Source organism: Rhea americana, unplaced genomic scaffold, assembly GCF_003343005.1.
Source record: "Rhea americana isolate MKP2758 unplaced genomic scaffold, rheAme1 scaffold_546, whole genome shotgun sequence".
Lineage (NCBI taxonomy): Eukaryota > Metazoa > Chordata > Aves > Rheiformes > Rheidae > Rhea > Rhea americana.
In genome coordinates this window covers 36,895-52,175 of record NW_028186697.1, presented here as the reverse complement: position 1 = coordinate 52,175, position 15,281 = coordinate 36,895, and the positions used below count along the sequence as shown (strand labels likewise).

The 15,281-nt window shown below is 46.5% G+C and overlaps 1 protein-coding gene and 2 long non-coding RNA genes across 5 annotated transcripts in view; 1 reads left to right on the top strand and 2 right to left on the bottom strand.

Moving 5' to 3' along the window:
- The first annotated feature begins 2,129 nt into the window (after nucleotides 1-2,129).
- On the top strand, nucleotides 2,130-7,029 carry LOC146588045 (uncharacterized). The gene is made up of 2 exons (XR_014897501.1): nucleotides 2,130-2,277; nucleotides 2,544-7,029. It is a non-coding gene; the product is annotated as an uncharacterized LOC146588045 (long non-coding RNA).
- On the bottom strand, nucleotides 3,717-10,369 carry LOC146588044 (uncharacterized). Of its 2 annotated transcripts, none has more exons than XR_014897502.1 (3): nucleotides 10,121-10,369; nucleotides 6,301-6,453; nucleotides 3,717-3,765 (listed from the first exon to the last, which is right to left on the bottom strand). It is a non-coding gene; the product is annotated as an uncharacterized LOC146588044 (long non-coding RNA). The 2 variants fall into 2 exon arrangements; XR_014897503.1 differs by lacking the exon at nucleotides 10,121-10,369 and adding an exon at nucleotides 8,416-8,810.
- A 1,598-nt stretch (nucleotides 10,370-11,967) lies between these two features.
- Nucleotides 11,968-15,281, bottom strand: part of PHB1 (prohibitin 1) — a 5,408-nt gene continuing 2,094 nt past the window's right edge. For both annotated transcript variants that reach the window (XM_085318626.1, XM_085318625.1), the window contains exons 5-7: nucleotides 14,581-14,697; nucleotides 13,307-13,402; nucleotides 11,968-12,343 (exon numbers count right to left, since the gene is read on the bottom strand). In XM_085318626.1, the coding sequence (XP_085174752.1) occupies nucleotides 12,131-12,343; nucleotides 13,307-13,402; nucleotides 14,581-14,697 (426 nt within the window). In that variant the 3' untranslated portion in view covers nucleotides 11,968-12,130. The remainder of the gene's footprint in view (nucleotides 12,344-13,306; nucleotides 13,403-14,580; nucleotides 14,698-15,281) is intronic.

Below are 15,281 nucleotides of genomic sequence, written 5' to 3'. Positions count from 1 at the left end.
CAGGCCGGCAGCAGTGCCACCTCTCCTAGGAAGCTGCAAAGCCTCTTCCATAGCCTTGAAAACCACTGCTGAGCGCTGTGTAGGAGGGAAGAGCACTGCTGTGGTTTAGGTTTGGCGGCTGTAAAAGAATTAACAAGAGTAGCAGAAACAGGAAAAGGGGGAAGGGCACCAGCCCTGTTGTTTAGCGGTATCTGCTGCCCAGGGACTTCAGGAATCTGTTCCTGTGCCACGCTGCTTTGATTCCCTCCTGCCTCCTCTCAGACTCATGTTGCTGCCCTGGCTCCCTTTCTTGTCCTTAGTCCACAACCCCTTTTTTGCTTCTAGTTTGTTTCTTCGTCTGCTGCTGTGTTTGCTGCRCACAGCTTCTTGATGTTGAAGGGCACTCAGTTTGAGGTTCTGCAAAAAATCCCACCACCACCACCCCAGCAAACTACCTGCAAATTTATTTGCCCTGCTCTTGATTACTGGACATAAAACACAGAGTTGAGCTCCCTGGGCGGAGTGAGGATTGGGACTGTCAGAATTCACCATCAAATAAAAGGGGGAAGTACAGGCCAGGGGAACCCTGTGGCGGGATCAGAGCAATGCTGCCAGCTCTCCTCCTTGCCCCAGCAACCCCTGCTGTAGGGGTATGGGAAAGGAGCAGAGCACAGTGCACTTTGCTCTGACCAGCCCCATGGGAGCTATTACTAGCTGGTCCAGTTCAGAGCAGGCCCCAGGCTAATCTCTGCTGGGACTATGTATAGCTGGAGGGGGAAGGGGCAGCCTGGGGAGATGCTGGGCCCTGAGAGAATCATCACTTCTCCACCTCGGCTCAACATCCTCATGCAGTGCAGCTTCTTGACAAAAAAATGGAGAGAGGATGTCAGGGGATGTGGTGCTGTTGTTGGTTAACTGTGTAGCTAAATTACCCACATGCTTTAGAAGTCCAGACTTGAAGAAAGCAGGGAAAAATGCAGGGGAACTTTCACTCGGAAGGTGAATGAGACAGTAATGAGTGACAGATCCCCTCTTCCAAATGTGGGATTTTAGCAGAGGGACAGCTGAGGAGATACTAGAAAGCAGTGGATGCCCTTGTCCAAAAGAGTACAGATAACTAGTGGAAGTTATCACCTATTTCAGTACCTGCATGTAGACAACAGCTGCTGCAGGTGTCTGTCTATGGCATAAGAGTAGGTCAGTGCCTTGATCCCTTCCTCCAGCATGTGAGGAGAGCATTTAGTCTCCTGTCAGTTTTTAACGTAGCTTCTGTACCCTGAGCTTGTAGCATGAGATCCTACATCCCAAAATGGCAATTGGAGGATAGAAGGGGCCTTTTCTGTGAAAGGTACTCCATGTACTCAGCTTTAGATGATGTCAGTGAGGGTGATTTTTCTCCCTCCAAATACAAGCTGTGCAGAGGCTAAAAGGAAATGCTAAGTCCCGCTTTCTCAGCAGATAGCAGGACTCTGTGAGAGAAGAGAAAAGGAGACCAAGTACAAACATTCTTGGAATCGGAAGGCCGCCTGATGTGATGAAACCGAAGTGTGGTCCTGCTGTGGCCCATCAGTGTTGGTGGTGGCTTAGGAAAGAGGCTGTTGCAGAGGAGTGTGACTCTTAGCCCCACTATGTGGTTTGGCTCCTGAATGCCCATATCACCTTGCTATCATGCACTTTCTTCCCTGGCTACTTGGCTAATGGAGGGTGACAGCTCCTCATGCTGGCTCCCAGGGGGGAATCCAGCTGAGAGGTTGGCTATGGCACTCAGCCCTGTTCCCACAAGGGAGTTTGCTTTACCTATTTACATCCCTCTCTTTGATCTAGCTTTTGACATGAAAAGACATGTCAGCCAGGTAGAAGGAAACAAACAAAATGCAGCAACAGCTCCACATCTCTGCTTGCACATGATTTGCTCCCTAGCATACACCTGCCTCACAGCCACAGATCCTTATCACCCCTCTGATTTCCTTGCTGTCATCTCTGCTTTCCTTTCACTGTTGTATAACTTCTAGAGGCAACTTCCTGCATCTTGTTGCCTGCTCAGTAAGATCCTGTGGCATCTTGACTCCCCCTCCCTGGCATTCCCCTTGTCTATGAAATATAACTGGTGTGGGAAATGCTCACATGCTTTTTCCTCATTGCATGCAGTGCCAGAGACAGTGATAAATATCTTTATTTTCTTCCCTAAACTGTTGCAGTGTTTCAGCAAGCAACTGTTGCAGCTCACTTCAGAGGTCTGCAGGCACCTCTCTGGAAGCAGACCTTTCTTTTCTGCAGAGCAGCTCAGGACATTCCAAGGTGAAATGTGTAATAAAAATATGAGAATCTTATGGGCCAAGAGCCCAGCAGGCACTAGGATACAGCRTTACTTAGCTTTTTATTTTTTTCTAGAGGAATAGTTGTTCTAAATTGCTGAGAAAGCAAACTTAACATAGAAGAGTGTTGCTGAGATGCAGCTAGCTCTGTGATGGGGGTAACCACTAGCAGGGTTCTTGGTTTGTGAAGCTAGGCATTCCTGAGTGATCCCTGAGCTATTTTTTCTCGCTATTTTATGTGGCTTTCAGGTAGAAAACCCAGGCTGGAATCCTCTAGTTCGGGAGATGTCTGCCCAGTCTGAGGGCTGCAGTCCTACGTGAACTGTGCTGCTGTGGGATGGGATGCAGTTTACAAGAGTTCTCTGCTTTACTCAGGCAAGGATGATTCTCTGCTGTYGACAAGGATCATCTGAATTTCTGCTCTGATGATTTCCTGGGAAACTCTTGACACCTAGTGAGAAGATCAGAGCCAAATGACTCAACACAATGCATTTCAGGAGGAGAATGACAGCAAGATCTCTGTGCAAAGGGATTCCTTCACTTGTGGGTGCATAGTGATAGGTTGGGAAGAATAGTGTCCATGTACATATGTAGTCCAGGCTGAATAGAAACAGCTTCTTGGGTTGACCATTGGAGTCCATAGCACTTTGAAAGGTTTTTTTCTGGCAGCTATCTTCAGGGTCATCAGCTTGCATATGGCTTAACTAAAGCAGTTATCAAGGAACTACTGTCCTTCCTGTTCTGAAAAAGGTTCCTGTTGTAGCCCTTTCTTTCCCCATAGCCAACAAGAAGATGGGCTCCCTTCCTGCTGTACTACGTGTCCTCCCACTCTGCACCAGAGCAGGTTGGCAGTGAGAGGTGACTCTTTGTGGCATGTTTATGCTGGCATGAAGCAAGTCCAGGTGAAACAGCACTAGCCCTTCTCTGCATCATTGATGTTTTCCTGAGGCCACCATAATGTAGCAGTTCTGCACTGGAAACAGCCTGAACTGTGTGTGACTTGATACTGAGAAGCTTGTGAGTGCAGTTGCAGGCAGGACTCTTTTCTCCTTCCCCAAGGGAGAAGGGCTCTTGGAGCTTGGTGCTGTGCAGGGACACTACAATGAAAATCCCTGCCCTCGCTAGGAAAATAAACAAGGATGAGAAAATATACTGAGGCATGGACAGGGGTGCTGATGCCTTGCTGACCACATCTGCAACCCAGYCAGATGCTCAGACCAATGCTTTATCTGTTAGGCATCCTGCTATGTCCTGCAGTATTCAGGGTCCTCTCAAGCAATGGGAAAGGAAGCAAAAGGAAAACAAAGGGCTTTTCCTGCTAACCCTTGTCACAGGAAGCCCTATACCATCTGAGGGAACCGCTACCACTGAATGAAGAGGGTTTAAGACTTATGAGAGCAGAGTAGAAGTTCGAGCAGAGTAGAAGTTCCTGTTCCCATTCTCTCTTCTCCTTTAGTAGTCCACCGTGAGGCTACAATTAAAGATCAACTACCTCCAAATAATATTGCAGAGTTTATACCCACCARCATTTCCCTAGCAGCAGGATGTAGGCAAAGTTGACAGGCAACACACCTGCATCTGAAAAGCAGGAAGCAGACTGAGGTACCTTCCAGTAAGGTAACAGTAGCCTTAACTCTGGCCTTCCAAGAAGATGCCTTCAACCCTCCTTGACATATTTTAACATTTTAAGCATCTCAGTGCTGAGGGGCTYTTCAGGGACACAGCACCGACAGCTGGATGTTATAGTGCCTTGTGTATTAAAGGCTCAGGCAAGGCAGCAGCCTTTTGTAATACAGAAAAAAACTGACAGATTCATGCATAGCTTTCTTTGAGGAGATGAGGGCAGGGTGGTAAGAGGATTGCATTATCAGAACTATCTGCATCAGCCTCCACATAAAATCATTCTTCAGAAATTAAGTTGTTCCCTTTATTTTGTGCTTTTTTAATTACAAAGTAAAATACAGATTCTAGGTTATGGCAGTTGAATAAGAGCAGGGTCAGAGCAAGGGAAAATCACAGAATTGGGCTTTTACTGTATTTGCTGCCTGATTCATCAGCTTTGGTTTATGTTGTAATCTCAGGTGGTCTCCTCAGTGGATTGTATACCAAGGGGAAGTTTTAACACTTGTGTGCTGGAATAACTCTTAAATGGAAATATTGCTGATATCCCTGGGGACATTTCTGTTCCTGTGTTAGGAGTACTTCTGCTCAGATCAGCATCAGCCCCTACCAAAGTAGGGCAAGCACAGGTCCTTAGATCTTGTCTGGAGTCTCCTGATGAGGAATTAACTGGTCTAACTGGAGTTTTTTGTATTCACASCTAATCTTCCAGCATAACTTTTTGTGTAGAAACTTCCCCCTGGGTTTGAAAAACACCCAGGAGGGTGCTTTGGGAGGAAGATGCTTTAGATAACAGAAATATAAAGCTTCAACAGAGCCTTATTTGCCAGCAGTGCAGAAATGGCATTATGAGACTCATTGACATGAAAGACACGTTTGAATTATTGTCTCCAGGATAAACTCACCTTGCTCAGGCTTAACCCTTGCTTCCTTCCTGTTCTTGCCTCTGTTGCACGGGAGTATTTTTAATCTACTGCTTTGGAGGCATCCTGCATGCATGTTTTCCTAGCCTCCTCCTGCCCTTCCTGCCTTGTTGCTCCTTTTCCCCAGCTGCACAGTAACAGTGAACTCTCGTCTTACAACAGGCATCTCCCACTGCTTCCATGTTCTGCAGTGCCCTCTAGTTTGGTTYGGGACACTCAGTTTTCCCATGCTCAGTCACACCTTCAGCTTGTCAAAGATCAAGGTTAGCACACTGCAGATTTCTGACCCGCTCCAGATCAGCATCATGTGCAATCCAGGGCATGGAGCCTTAACACTGGTTTTACACCAGCAGTTGAGCTCAGCTTCGGGAGAGGGCCAGGGTTTGGGACTTGGTTATGGACCTGCAATATGTACTTTTAATTTATCAGTGTCACTTTGCTGCCACAGTGGCATGCAACAGTGCTGTCATGGCTGTGCAGAGAGGCAGTAATGATGCTTGCCTTGCAGCGTGGTGCAGAACATTGCACATTCACACAAATCTCAAAGTTTGATACCGTTATCTCTCATTATAATATCTGCTTAAAGAGTTGGTCTTCATTGCAAAGACAGTTAAGCTACTGGCCCCACTTTTGAACTGTTAACTGTGGTGATGCTTTTTACTCAAGTGAGGTGGATCTTATGGGAGCTTCCAAGTCTCTCTAGTTCCTCTYGTTTCTGGGGAGGTGTTCAGCAAGAAATAGACGCCTACTTTGCCAGGTCCTTTTTCCACAGATTTGTTTTTTGTTGCTTTTCTGGGTAGGAAAAGTGAACTCAGCATAGCTGTGGTGAGCATGTGGTTAAAAGAAGTATTCATTATATTTTTTAAAGACATCAGATGCTTCATCTCTGGAAGTTTGTTCTGTAACTCCTAGATGGGGTTTATTATATCCCCTATCATTCACCCTGCTACCCCTCCACCTGCGACTCACTCCCTGTTTTACCAAGTAGAAAACCAAAGCACAGGAGTTGATTATCTAAGTAAACCTGACTCACTTTTGAGATTTACTTGCACTAGTGTAAGTCAGGACTCACTGGACTGAAATTAACTGAGTTCTGCTGATGGAAAACAGGCATGTGAAGAACATCTCAGCCTCCAGTGCTGCTTGTTGCCTGGTGAGGAATAATTAAACTGAATTTGGCCCTAAGAAGTGCTAATCCTCAGATGCTCCCCTTTTCCCAGCCCAGCTGAGCTCCACTCCAGCTTAGAATGTTAACTTTCTATCCACCTCCACAAGTGCTTTTTTCCCCCCTCACCTCCTCTGCGTTTCAGGACAGAGACATTGTCTGTTCAATCCACTTGGATATAAACAGCACAAAGGAAGCAATAAGGAAACTCCTCCCTATCCCTTGCTCTAACCACTTCAGACGTGCTGCCAGCTTGCTGCAGGGTGCATATTATCACAAATTCAGGGAGCTTTCTTACCTGGAGAGGCTTCAGCTCTGGTGCATCAGCAACTCTTGGGGAGCAGATATGTATTTCTGTGCAACTGCCATGCTGCAAATTACAGTTGCTCCAAAGTGCCTGTCCATATAGTTGCGTTCAKTCTCCTCATCACAAAGCAGGTAGGCTGGTTATCTATTTAAAAAGGTGGGGGGGGAAGAGAGAGAGGGTGAACGCAAAGGAAATCAGGCAGTTTCCTGTTTGTTTATCATGAACAAAAGCTTGTTTGGCTGGTGTGAATGTTGTTAGCAGGCTGTCCCAGCTGCTGTGGGTAGTGCAGAGCTGAGCTTTTCCACCAGCATGAGTGGAAACGAGCAGTAAGGCGAAGTCTCCCTGGGAAGAAAACAAAACAAAACAAAAAAAAAAACACATCTAGGGGATTGCAGCCAAGAGCAGAGTGGTGGGCAGGGAGTTTTCACCTCTGCTTGTAGAGCTTTGATGTGTGAAGGTGGCAACTAACTGCTGCTCTTTGGTCTTCTGGCAGCTCTTTACAGCAGAGGGGGCTGCAATTGCGCTCATATGGGGCCGTGCAGTGGCCCTAGTAGGTCTCATGTTGTCCATTATCATCAGACCTTGCCCAAACCTGGTTCCTGTAGCCTGGTACTTGGGCTGCATTCAGAGGAATACAAGTGATTAATCTATGATGCTATTACTGTGATGACTCTGGGGCCAGGGCTTGAGATTAAAACACTGCCRAGCTTTTACCTGTGCCGGCTTTTACTCAATGTTGCTTTGTAATGCCAAGCTAAAGCAACTTGTGCCTCTGAAATCATGCCTAGGGATTTGTGTTGGGAATGACCTTTGCAGATTGAGAAGGGGGCACAGGATGAACGCTCAAATGGCTACTTTTGGAAGGAGACGCCCTGCAAAGCAGAGCTGCCCGTGGGGGTAAAGGCGGAGCAGGGATTTGTGCCTTCCAGCATATTATTTTAGAGGGGGTTAAAACCTGGAGCTGAGAGCTCCTAGTGCTCTTCAGACTCAAGTGGGTATCACAGGTTTACCAGGACAGCCTGGCTCAGGGACTAAACCTGAGCTGCACGACACTGACTGTCGGATCAGTGTTGTGCTAGGCTGTGCTTTTTCTTCCTCGCCTGGGGACTGTGTGCTTTTGTGTTTGTTYTTGTCCACTCCTTGCGTCCTCTGCCAAGGGTAGGGTGACCTCCCTGATCACCTGTCCCCACAGGGAGGCTGAGGGACACCCTTTGGTCCCCATTACCCTTCCTGGCAGCAGAGAGCAGAATTGCTGCTGCCATCTGGTGGGAGAGCAGCCTGGCCTGCTAGCCTCATCTGCTCTTCAACTTTTATTCTTTTTGCCCTCTGAGAAAGGTGTTGGCCTCTTTCCAGATGTTCTTCCTGGCTAAGATAGCCAGCTGTGGTTAGCAACAGAACTACAACCTCCATTAATGACCCACAAAACACCCCTTGCCCCAAGCTTGATGCTAAACTTAATSTGTTGGAAAATAGAAAAATCAGGAATGCCTGTTCTGATGCTKGTGCAAGTCAGTGCCCATAGCTTTGTGGACGGAAAGCCTCAAAGAAGGAAATTTGTTTCTGACTAGTGAACGCTCAGGCAGAGATCTGGGGCAAAGCCTTTTGAGTAACTTTTTGAGCCCTTTTAGCTGGGTTGCCTAGGAAGTGCATGCTTTCTCCAGCTCGCTAACATGCCCCCGCCTTGCTGGGGAAGCAGTGGCTTTGTGCATCATGCTGTGCCTATCCTTCCTGCAGAGAAAGACAATTTCAAACTAATGGATGAAGAGTCAAATACACCGAGTTCAAAGTGTTTGGGCAAATAGGTGGCCAAAATGAGGAAAAAATGACCACAGAAAGCATTCCCCCACCTCAAAGCAAGAGTTTTAGCATGGCTGTGATCCCTGCTAAACATCAGAAAGCCCACACAGCAAAGCTCTGTTACTACTTGCCTAACTGCAGGAAATGCTTCAATCAGAGCTTGTGTCAGTTTAGACAGCAGGAATCCAGGCTCAAGAGCCAAACCACAAGCCCATTGGCTTTTCTGTTCACAGAAACTAACCCAAAATTTCTCTGCCTCTCTTCAAATAGCACCATCCAGCTAGTTCCCCACCTGTGATCGTGGCTTACCTTGAGCTGAAGTGTGCATCTATCTCACTGGAAAGACATAGCACATGGTGCTCTTGGAGTACTTCATTCTTGTGGCCAGTGGTTGCTCCAGGCATGGTCACAAGGCAGCCCCTCTCTTTTTCTTTAGGGTGAGGTGAAGTGGGAGAKCCACAGGTTTTGGAGCATCTGTCCAGTACCTCTTTAAGCCTCAAAGATGAGGCAGCACTTGCGATAGCTGTGCCCTGCAGCTGGGAGTTGGTACCGGCTAGGCCAGCAGAGCAGCAGAAAATGGCCACAGGACTGGCTCCAAGTGGATCAAGTGGCTTATACAGGGTCTCTGGCAGGCAGACTAAGACTCACGATAACAAAATGCCTCTCTGCCCTCAGTACAAGCCACATGCCTTGACTTCTCTTGTCTCTCCACCTCAGCTGAGGGCTCTTTCATGAGAAAATTTTTCTTACTGGATTCTTAAGAGCAACAAAGCTTAAAAAATGCCAGATGGAGGGTGGGGATGTCTTATTTGTTAGAGCAGCAAGGACAGCCTGCTTTCATGTTACCCAGGCCTGAAGCTCTTTCTGTTGCCCTGACAAGTACAGCACTGAGAGCCAGAGCTCATACCCTGCCAACACTTCTCAAATGCTCTGAGGGAAGGGCCAGCATCCTGGGAAGCAGAGAGAGCTCAACCTTTGACTCTCTTCAGTCAAACTTTGGTCAGGAATGCCAGAGAAGCTGATCCTTGGCTATGCARTCTTGACTTTTTTTTTCCCTCCACCAAACCAAAGAGTTGGACAACACCTGATACAGTAGACTGGATGCCTGGTATTGGCAGTGCTCACTCACTGCTGCGTAGTTCTCAGAGCAGCGGCCATCTAGCAAGTGAAAGGCTTTGCTTTGCATTTTTTCACCTAGTAACCCTGGGTAGCCCACACAAAATCAGTCCTCATTTTAAGGTCACTATTCCCCATCTGGAGCCAGATGGGTGGAGGGTCCACATAGTCTACAAGGCTGAAGGGCAGCTATAAACACAGTGTAAATGACAGGTTCAGCTAGCATACACCAAGACAGCTACAGCTTGAAGAGCGGCTTTGAAGTTTGATGAGTTCATGGCAGCTTTCGGCATTAAGTGAGGCAGAGCGAGGATAACGGTGCAGTTAACAACMAGGGGACATTTGTGAAAAGAATTACACCCCAAAAGCAAAGGAAAAGGTGATTAATCAGACCCAGGGGCCACCGTTAGAGCCTTCAGACACCTTCTCCAGAGAGGCTAACAGCAAAAGCAGCAGGAAACACTCCACACTCCACTGAAAACACAAAACTGGAGGCAGAAATAGTGCAGAGCTACAGAAGCTGAGAAGGGATTTCAGACCAGACTTTGGAGCCCAACACCTGGCACATGAAACTCAGAGAAATGCAGGAAGCACTAAGGGGCTTTAAAAGGAACCTTGGGAGAGAAGTGGAAGCTTCCTTAAAACTGTCTGAAGCAATAAACTAGAAGAATAAAGAAAAAGAGTACTGTAGAGGGAAGAGGTCTGGAAGTTATTTGGTAGTTATAGACCTGACTGCTCAGCTGCTTAAAATACTTTGCAAGCTCAGGCACCTCATCACTGCAAGCACATATCCTGCCCAGCAAAAAAAAAGCAGGCAAGTTTTCCTGCTCCATTTTGCCAGAGGCTAGGACAACAACCCAAAGTGGCTGTGTGATGAGAAAACAAGCCCACCACTTACATAAGTCTTCCCAATGGTTCAGTGTCCTCAGGGTAGCGATGACATCCACCTAAGGCTGCCTTGCTTACAGATAGCAGACACTATGAGTATCCTATTTGCAGGATGGGGGTAATGGTGTGCTAGGCTAGCACAACACCTTCTGGTAACCAGTGGTAGGTTTGAAGTTCACCATAGGTGGTGTCTGGCAGAATACACTCCCTTTTTGATGCAACACCATGCTGTTGGAAAGAAAACAGCAGCCCTGGAAAACGTGTGCGCAATAAACAACAGCACAAACCATGCAGGGAAAGAAATTCCTCTGGCTGTTAAGTGCCTAAGTGTATTCTGGCTTTGTGGAGGTAAAGAAAGCCAAAGAGGACTTGAGAAGTGAAGTGACAAGCCAACACTCCCATGCATGTTGTAGATCAGAAATAAAAACCTGTTCACCCCCAGAGCTTTCTTTGTCCTGAAGGTAGTGCAACATATTCACAGTCTGTTTTGAAGGCCAGCAAACAAGAAGAAACCAGGCATAGCTCCACTATGGAGGTGTGGTCCATTTGTATGGACAGTCTTACAGGAGGTTGGAGTAGAAGCTACAGAAAACAGGACCTCCTCCATGCCCAGCAGCTTGAAGGTGCTGTGTGTATACATACAAAGTCAGTGTAGCCATGTGCTAGGCTTTATGGCTCACTTTCATTTAAAGGATAGAAAAAACAGGAGTAGCAGAAGAAAGGACTTGCCTGGGCCCAACTGGGAGCAGAATCCAGCTAGAGGTTCGTGCTTTGGATCCTGAGGTCTGTCCGGGCAATGCCTTGCTTTCTCTCATTGAAGAATTCTGCTTGTGCCTCTGCTGTGGGAGCCTTGGAAGAGAAATCTCACAACCACTTCAAGGTATTCTCAGTCTTACGTTGTTGCAAATGAGGAATACAAGCTAAGACAATTATATTTCAAGGTTTAAGTTGTTCAGAGCAAGACTATTTGCTTGTGCTAAGTGACTTATCCAAACAATCCAGCACAAGCACGAGGTGTCTTCTTCCACTGACCCAACCTTCATTTTTCTGAGGTATCAAAAAAAAAACACACTACTAGGCTTGGGACGATGGCATTTATTGAAAGCTAGTTATACAATCTCACCCATCACATCCTCCTCGCAATTCAGACTCCCTAAATAAAAAGRGCACTGATGTAACAGAGAATTCTGCCCACCTCAGACTGCTTGAGCCATGGAGCAGTGAGTCAGCCCCTCTTTGTCCGAGGCACCACTTGGAATGCCACATTTACCARCCTTGATGAAAGAACCAGTGCTGCACAACAGGACAAGCGATAGCAAACAAAACATTGTGCAGCAAAGGGAAAGAAGTAGAGATGTCCTACTTCTAGCATGGGATTGAGAAGTATTTCCTGCAGAGAAAGTACCTTCTCCATCAGTGCTTAAGGTGGATCTCTGCTATTCTCACCCCCCAGCCACAATCCACTCAGACATGGTTCACAGGCACAGCAGAACCACTAACCTAACAACTGACATGTCCTCTTACTCTTAGCTGACACCTGGAAAAACACTGGCTTGACTGAGGAGGAAAGAACCCGAGCATCCCTGTTCCATGGTCTAGGACATGGAAGTCTGTAATGACCCTGGCTCAAACAGCTGAAAGGCACTGATGCATCACTGTGAAACCTGACTGTTTTGGCACTCTTGTGGTCAGGAAGTCTCCTGGGGTACATGTTCTTCCCAGAACTCACAGAGATTGAAAACACTCCCCAGCTCTGTTCCTGCTGCTCAAACTGCCTGGAAAGGGGTAATTCTCATACCTATCTTAATTAATGGTCACTGGAGCCACTGCTCTGACCATACATGGGAGGAATGCAGGTTTGTTTTCAAGAGTGTTCAGTTTTATTTGATTAAGAACTCAAAAAGGGGTTGAATTTTAATTTCCTCTCTTTTACCCAATCAGGAAATTGCAATGATTCTTTTGGAAAGGGCTGATCTGGTAGGTAGAAGTGATCAGGTTAKGTATGGCTACAGAGCCACGTTCACTGTGGCAGCTGGAGGAGCACAGACTGTCCGGAGGGCAGGTAGGTAACATTGCGGGACCGCGAGAGCTGGTAAGCGATGTCTTCAGCTGCCTCCAGTTTGCGCAGCTCAATCAAGCCATCGCCTGCAGTGGCCAGTGAGTTGGCAATCAGCTCAGCTGCTTTTGARTCTCCTTCAGCAGAGATGACAGCTGCTTTCTTCTGCTGCTCAGCCTGCAAGAAAACAAATGAGAAGAGGAATGTGCAACAGAGAAGAACAAAGCAGAAGGAAGATGCTATTGTCACATGCAAAGGATAAATTCCCACTTCACCACAATACTGCCCCCCCCCAAGTGGGAAACTTAACAAGAACTAAAATAGAAGGTGATTTTATTTTAAAGGTGTATTCTGTTTGACTGCTTTTTTTTTTTCCACTAGGTGAAGATGTTTAAAACTCATCCTAAAATTGTCTCATCAGTCTTAACCTCATGAAACATTAACCCATCTATGGGCACTCCTGGTGGAAAATTGCTTAAGAAAGATTTGAGGTGTTCATCAGAGGAGTTAAAACTAGGTTAGATAAACTCTTCTACTGTTTAATCATCCTGGTTGTTTGCAAGCCTCTCACTGCCTTCACTAGTTTAACTTTGGGTATGGTTTCAAGTTCTGCCAATCACAAAAGGCTTGTGTTCTCAGCTGTACTGGCAAACTTCTACATAAAATTATTTCTGTGGCTACTCAGGCTCCTTGCTGAGATCCTGGGTTGATCTGAGATTATGTGGTCTTGCGTGCAGTTAATAACACTGCTAGGAAATAGACCCTGATGCCCAAACACCACTGAAGGCTTCAGCAACCCTYTCAAAATCCACAAGCAGCAGGATCATCTGAGTGGTGGATCTCAACCTCAAGCCCCATTTCTAAATGACACTTCCTCCTAAGTGCCTTTTCCTCCCTCCTTTTCCATGCACACTTCTCTTCAGCAGCTCCGATAAGAATGCGATGCAGCATTAAAACCAACTCCCCCTCCCCAAACCCACAGAAACTTAGGTTTTATCTATCCAACAATCATGCCAGAACCGTACTAGGAGCACCATATCACCATTAGGACCCCAAGTGACATTTTTCACTGCTAGCTAGAGTAGGAGGAAGGTACCAGAAACTGTTTCCAAGCTAAAGTCTCGCATTAGGACAAGGTACCTTTTCCACAATGAATCTGGCTCTCTCCGCTTCTTGCTGGGCCACTTGCTTCATTTCAACTGCCTCTGTGAACTCCTTGCCAAAAGTCAGATGGGTCTGTGGGACAAAAATTGAGCAACAAAGTCCGTAACACTGAAAATTTATGGCAGCACTGCTCAGAACCGTGCAGCTCCCATGTGGTAGGGAACCTTCTTCTATCAGTGGAACTGAAATGGAGATGGAAAACTTAAAAGAATTGAAGGGCAACAGGAACTAGGACAGACAGAGCCTTTTAAAGTGTCGGACCTGCTGAAGGGAAACACAAGCACAAATCCAACCCAGCAGATAGGTAACACCGGTAACTTTGGAAATGTACCACACAGTCCTTCCACGACAGCTTACCGAAGCAGCCGGCAGAGGGAGCCCGCTCACTCGCCTCTCCCCTCCCAGGCAGGGCAGCCCTCAGTCCGCAAAGCAATCCTAAACCTTTCCTGCTCAACTATGTACTTGTGTTCTCAGCTTGGACTGTTTGAACACCTGTGGGCTACTGGGATGTTGCAGGGGAAAGGTTAATTTCCTTAAGTAGTACGGTCAGTAGAAAGCACCAGACACAAAGAGCCAAAATTCACATTTAGCAGAAACAAAGTCACCTTCCTGCAAAGACTTCCTATATGCTCAAAGCCAAATGAAAGAGGTTGTTTCTCTTTCCCCTAAAGGGGCTTTCAAGGGAAATCCCCAAAGAGAGAGCGCAGTGTATGTCCAAGCCAGGTTAGCAAAGATTTATTTTTTATAAAGCTTTAGGAGAGTAGGGAGGGAAAAGCTCCCTCCTTGGGTAGACTTGTAACAAGACACAGCGAGGAGAAGACACACTTGTAGGAAACAGGCAGGACTCTATCAAAGGTGTTAATTTTCACTRGGGCTCCTCAGGCCAGGTACTTTCCCCTATGTCTCAGAATACTTGTGGATCAGCAGGCTGCTCTCCAGCCATTTGCAGACTGATCCCTCATCCACAAAAAGTATTTCCACCCTATTTGAACTACAAAACCCCTACAATAGTGAGGTCAGTCAAGACAACAGTACAGCTGAACGTTCAAGGGCGTTTTCAAGATCACRGAAGGCCAGTGACGAAATCTGATGTACTGACTTGAGCTGTAACTGCTAAATTATGTGCAGTTCCAGACAAACAAACATTTCCCATGTGTCTAAAATTCCATCTCCYTTTGTCCATCTGTGGGTTCTGTTCTCCACTACTCTATCTGTGAAAAAAAGAAAACGTGAGAAGAGAGAACTCTTACCAAGGACACATCATCTAGAATGAGGCCGAAGGTTGCTGCTCTCTCTGTGAGGTCTTCACTCACTTGCCTTGAGACCAGCTCTCTCTGGGTGATCAATTCTCCAGCATCAAAGCGAGCCTGATATATGTGGACAAAAATGAGAATAAAGCTTCCAGAAACAAYAGATTTTTCATATCCTGCATGTCTTTGCACCTGTAAGCCCCAAACAATCCAGTTTATCTCTGAAAGCTAGCGAACACTAAGCTACCTGTTCACTTGAACTAAGAGAAAGACTGAATGATGGCAAATTTAAGTGTGAGCTGAGAGGGAGGCTTCCCAGTGTATCTGAGCATGTAACATAAAAGCACATGAGCTGGATTAAAGTTACTTAATGACTATTTGGCAGTCCCCTTGGAATGCTTCTAAGGGGAGTAAGTTGAAGTCTAAGAAAATATGAGAAGCGGGAATCTCCTCCCAGTCTCCTACTGGGACTTCCATGCTGAAGAGAAAAGCTAACAGCTGAGAACAGGTAACAACGAAACCTGTCACCATCCAGACTTCATGYAACTTGAGCTTTAAGTCAAACTAGGCATCAGAATGGCAGAAAAACAATGTAACTGCAATTATCAGCTTTTCTGGATAATGTTTTAGAGCCTGGAGGATGGAAAGAGAAGCCTTAGTCTGCAGCACAAGGTATTCCACACTCTAGCAGGTCTCTCACT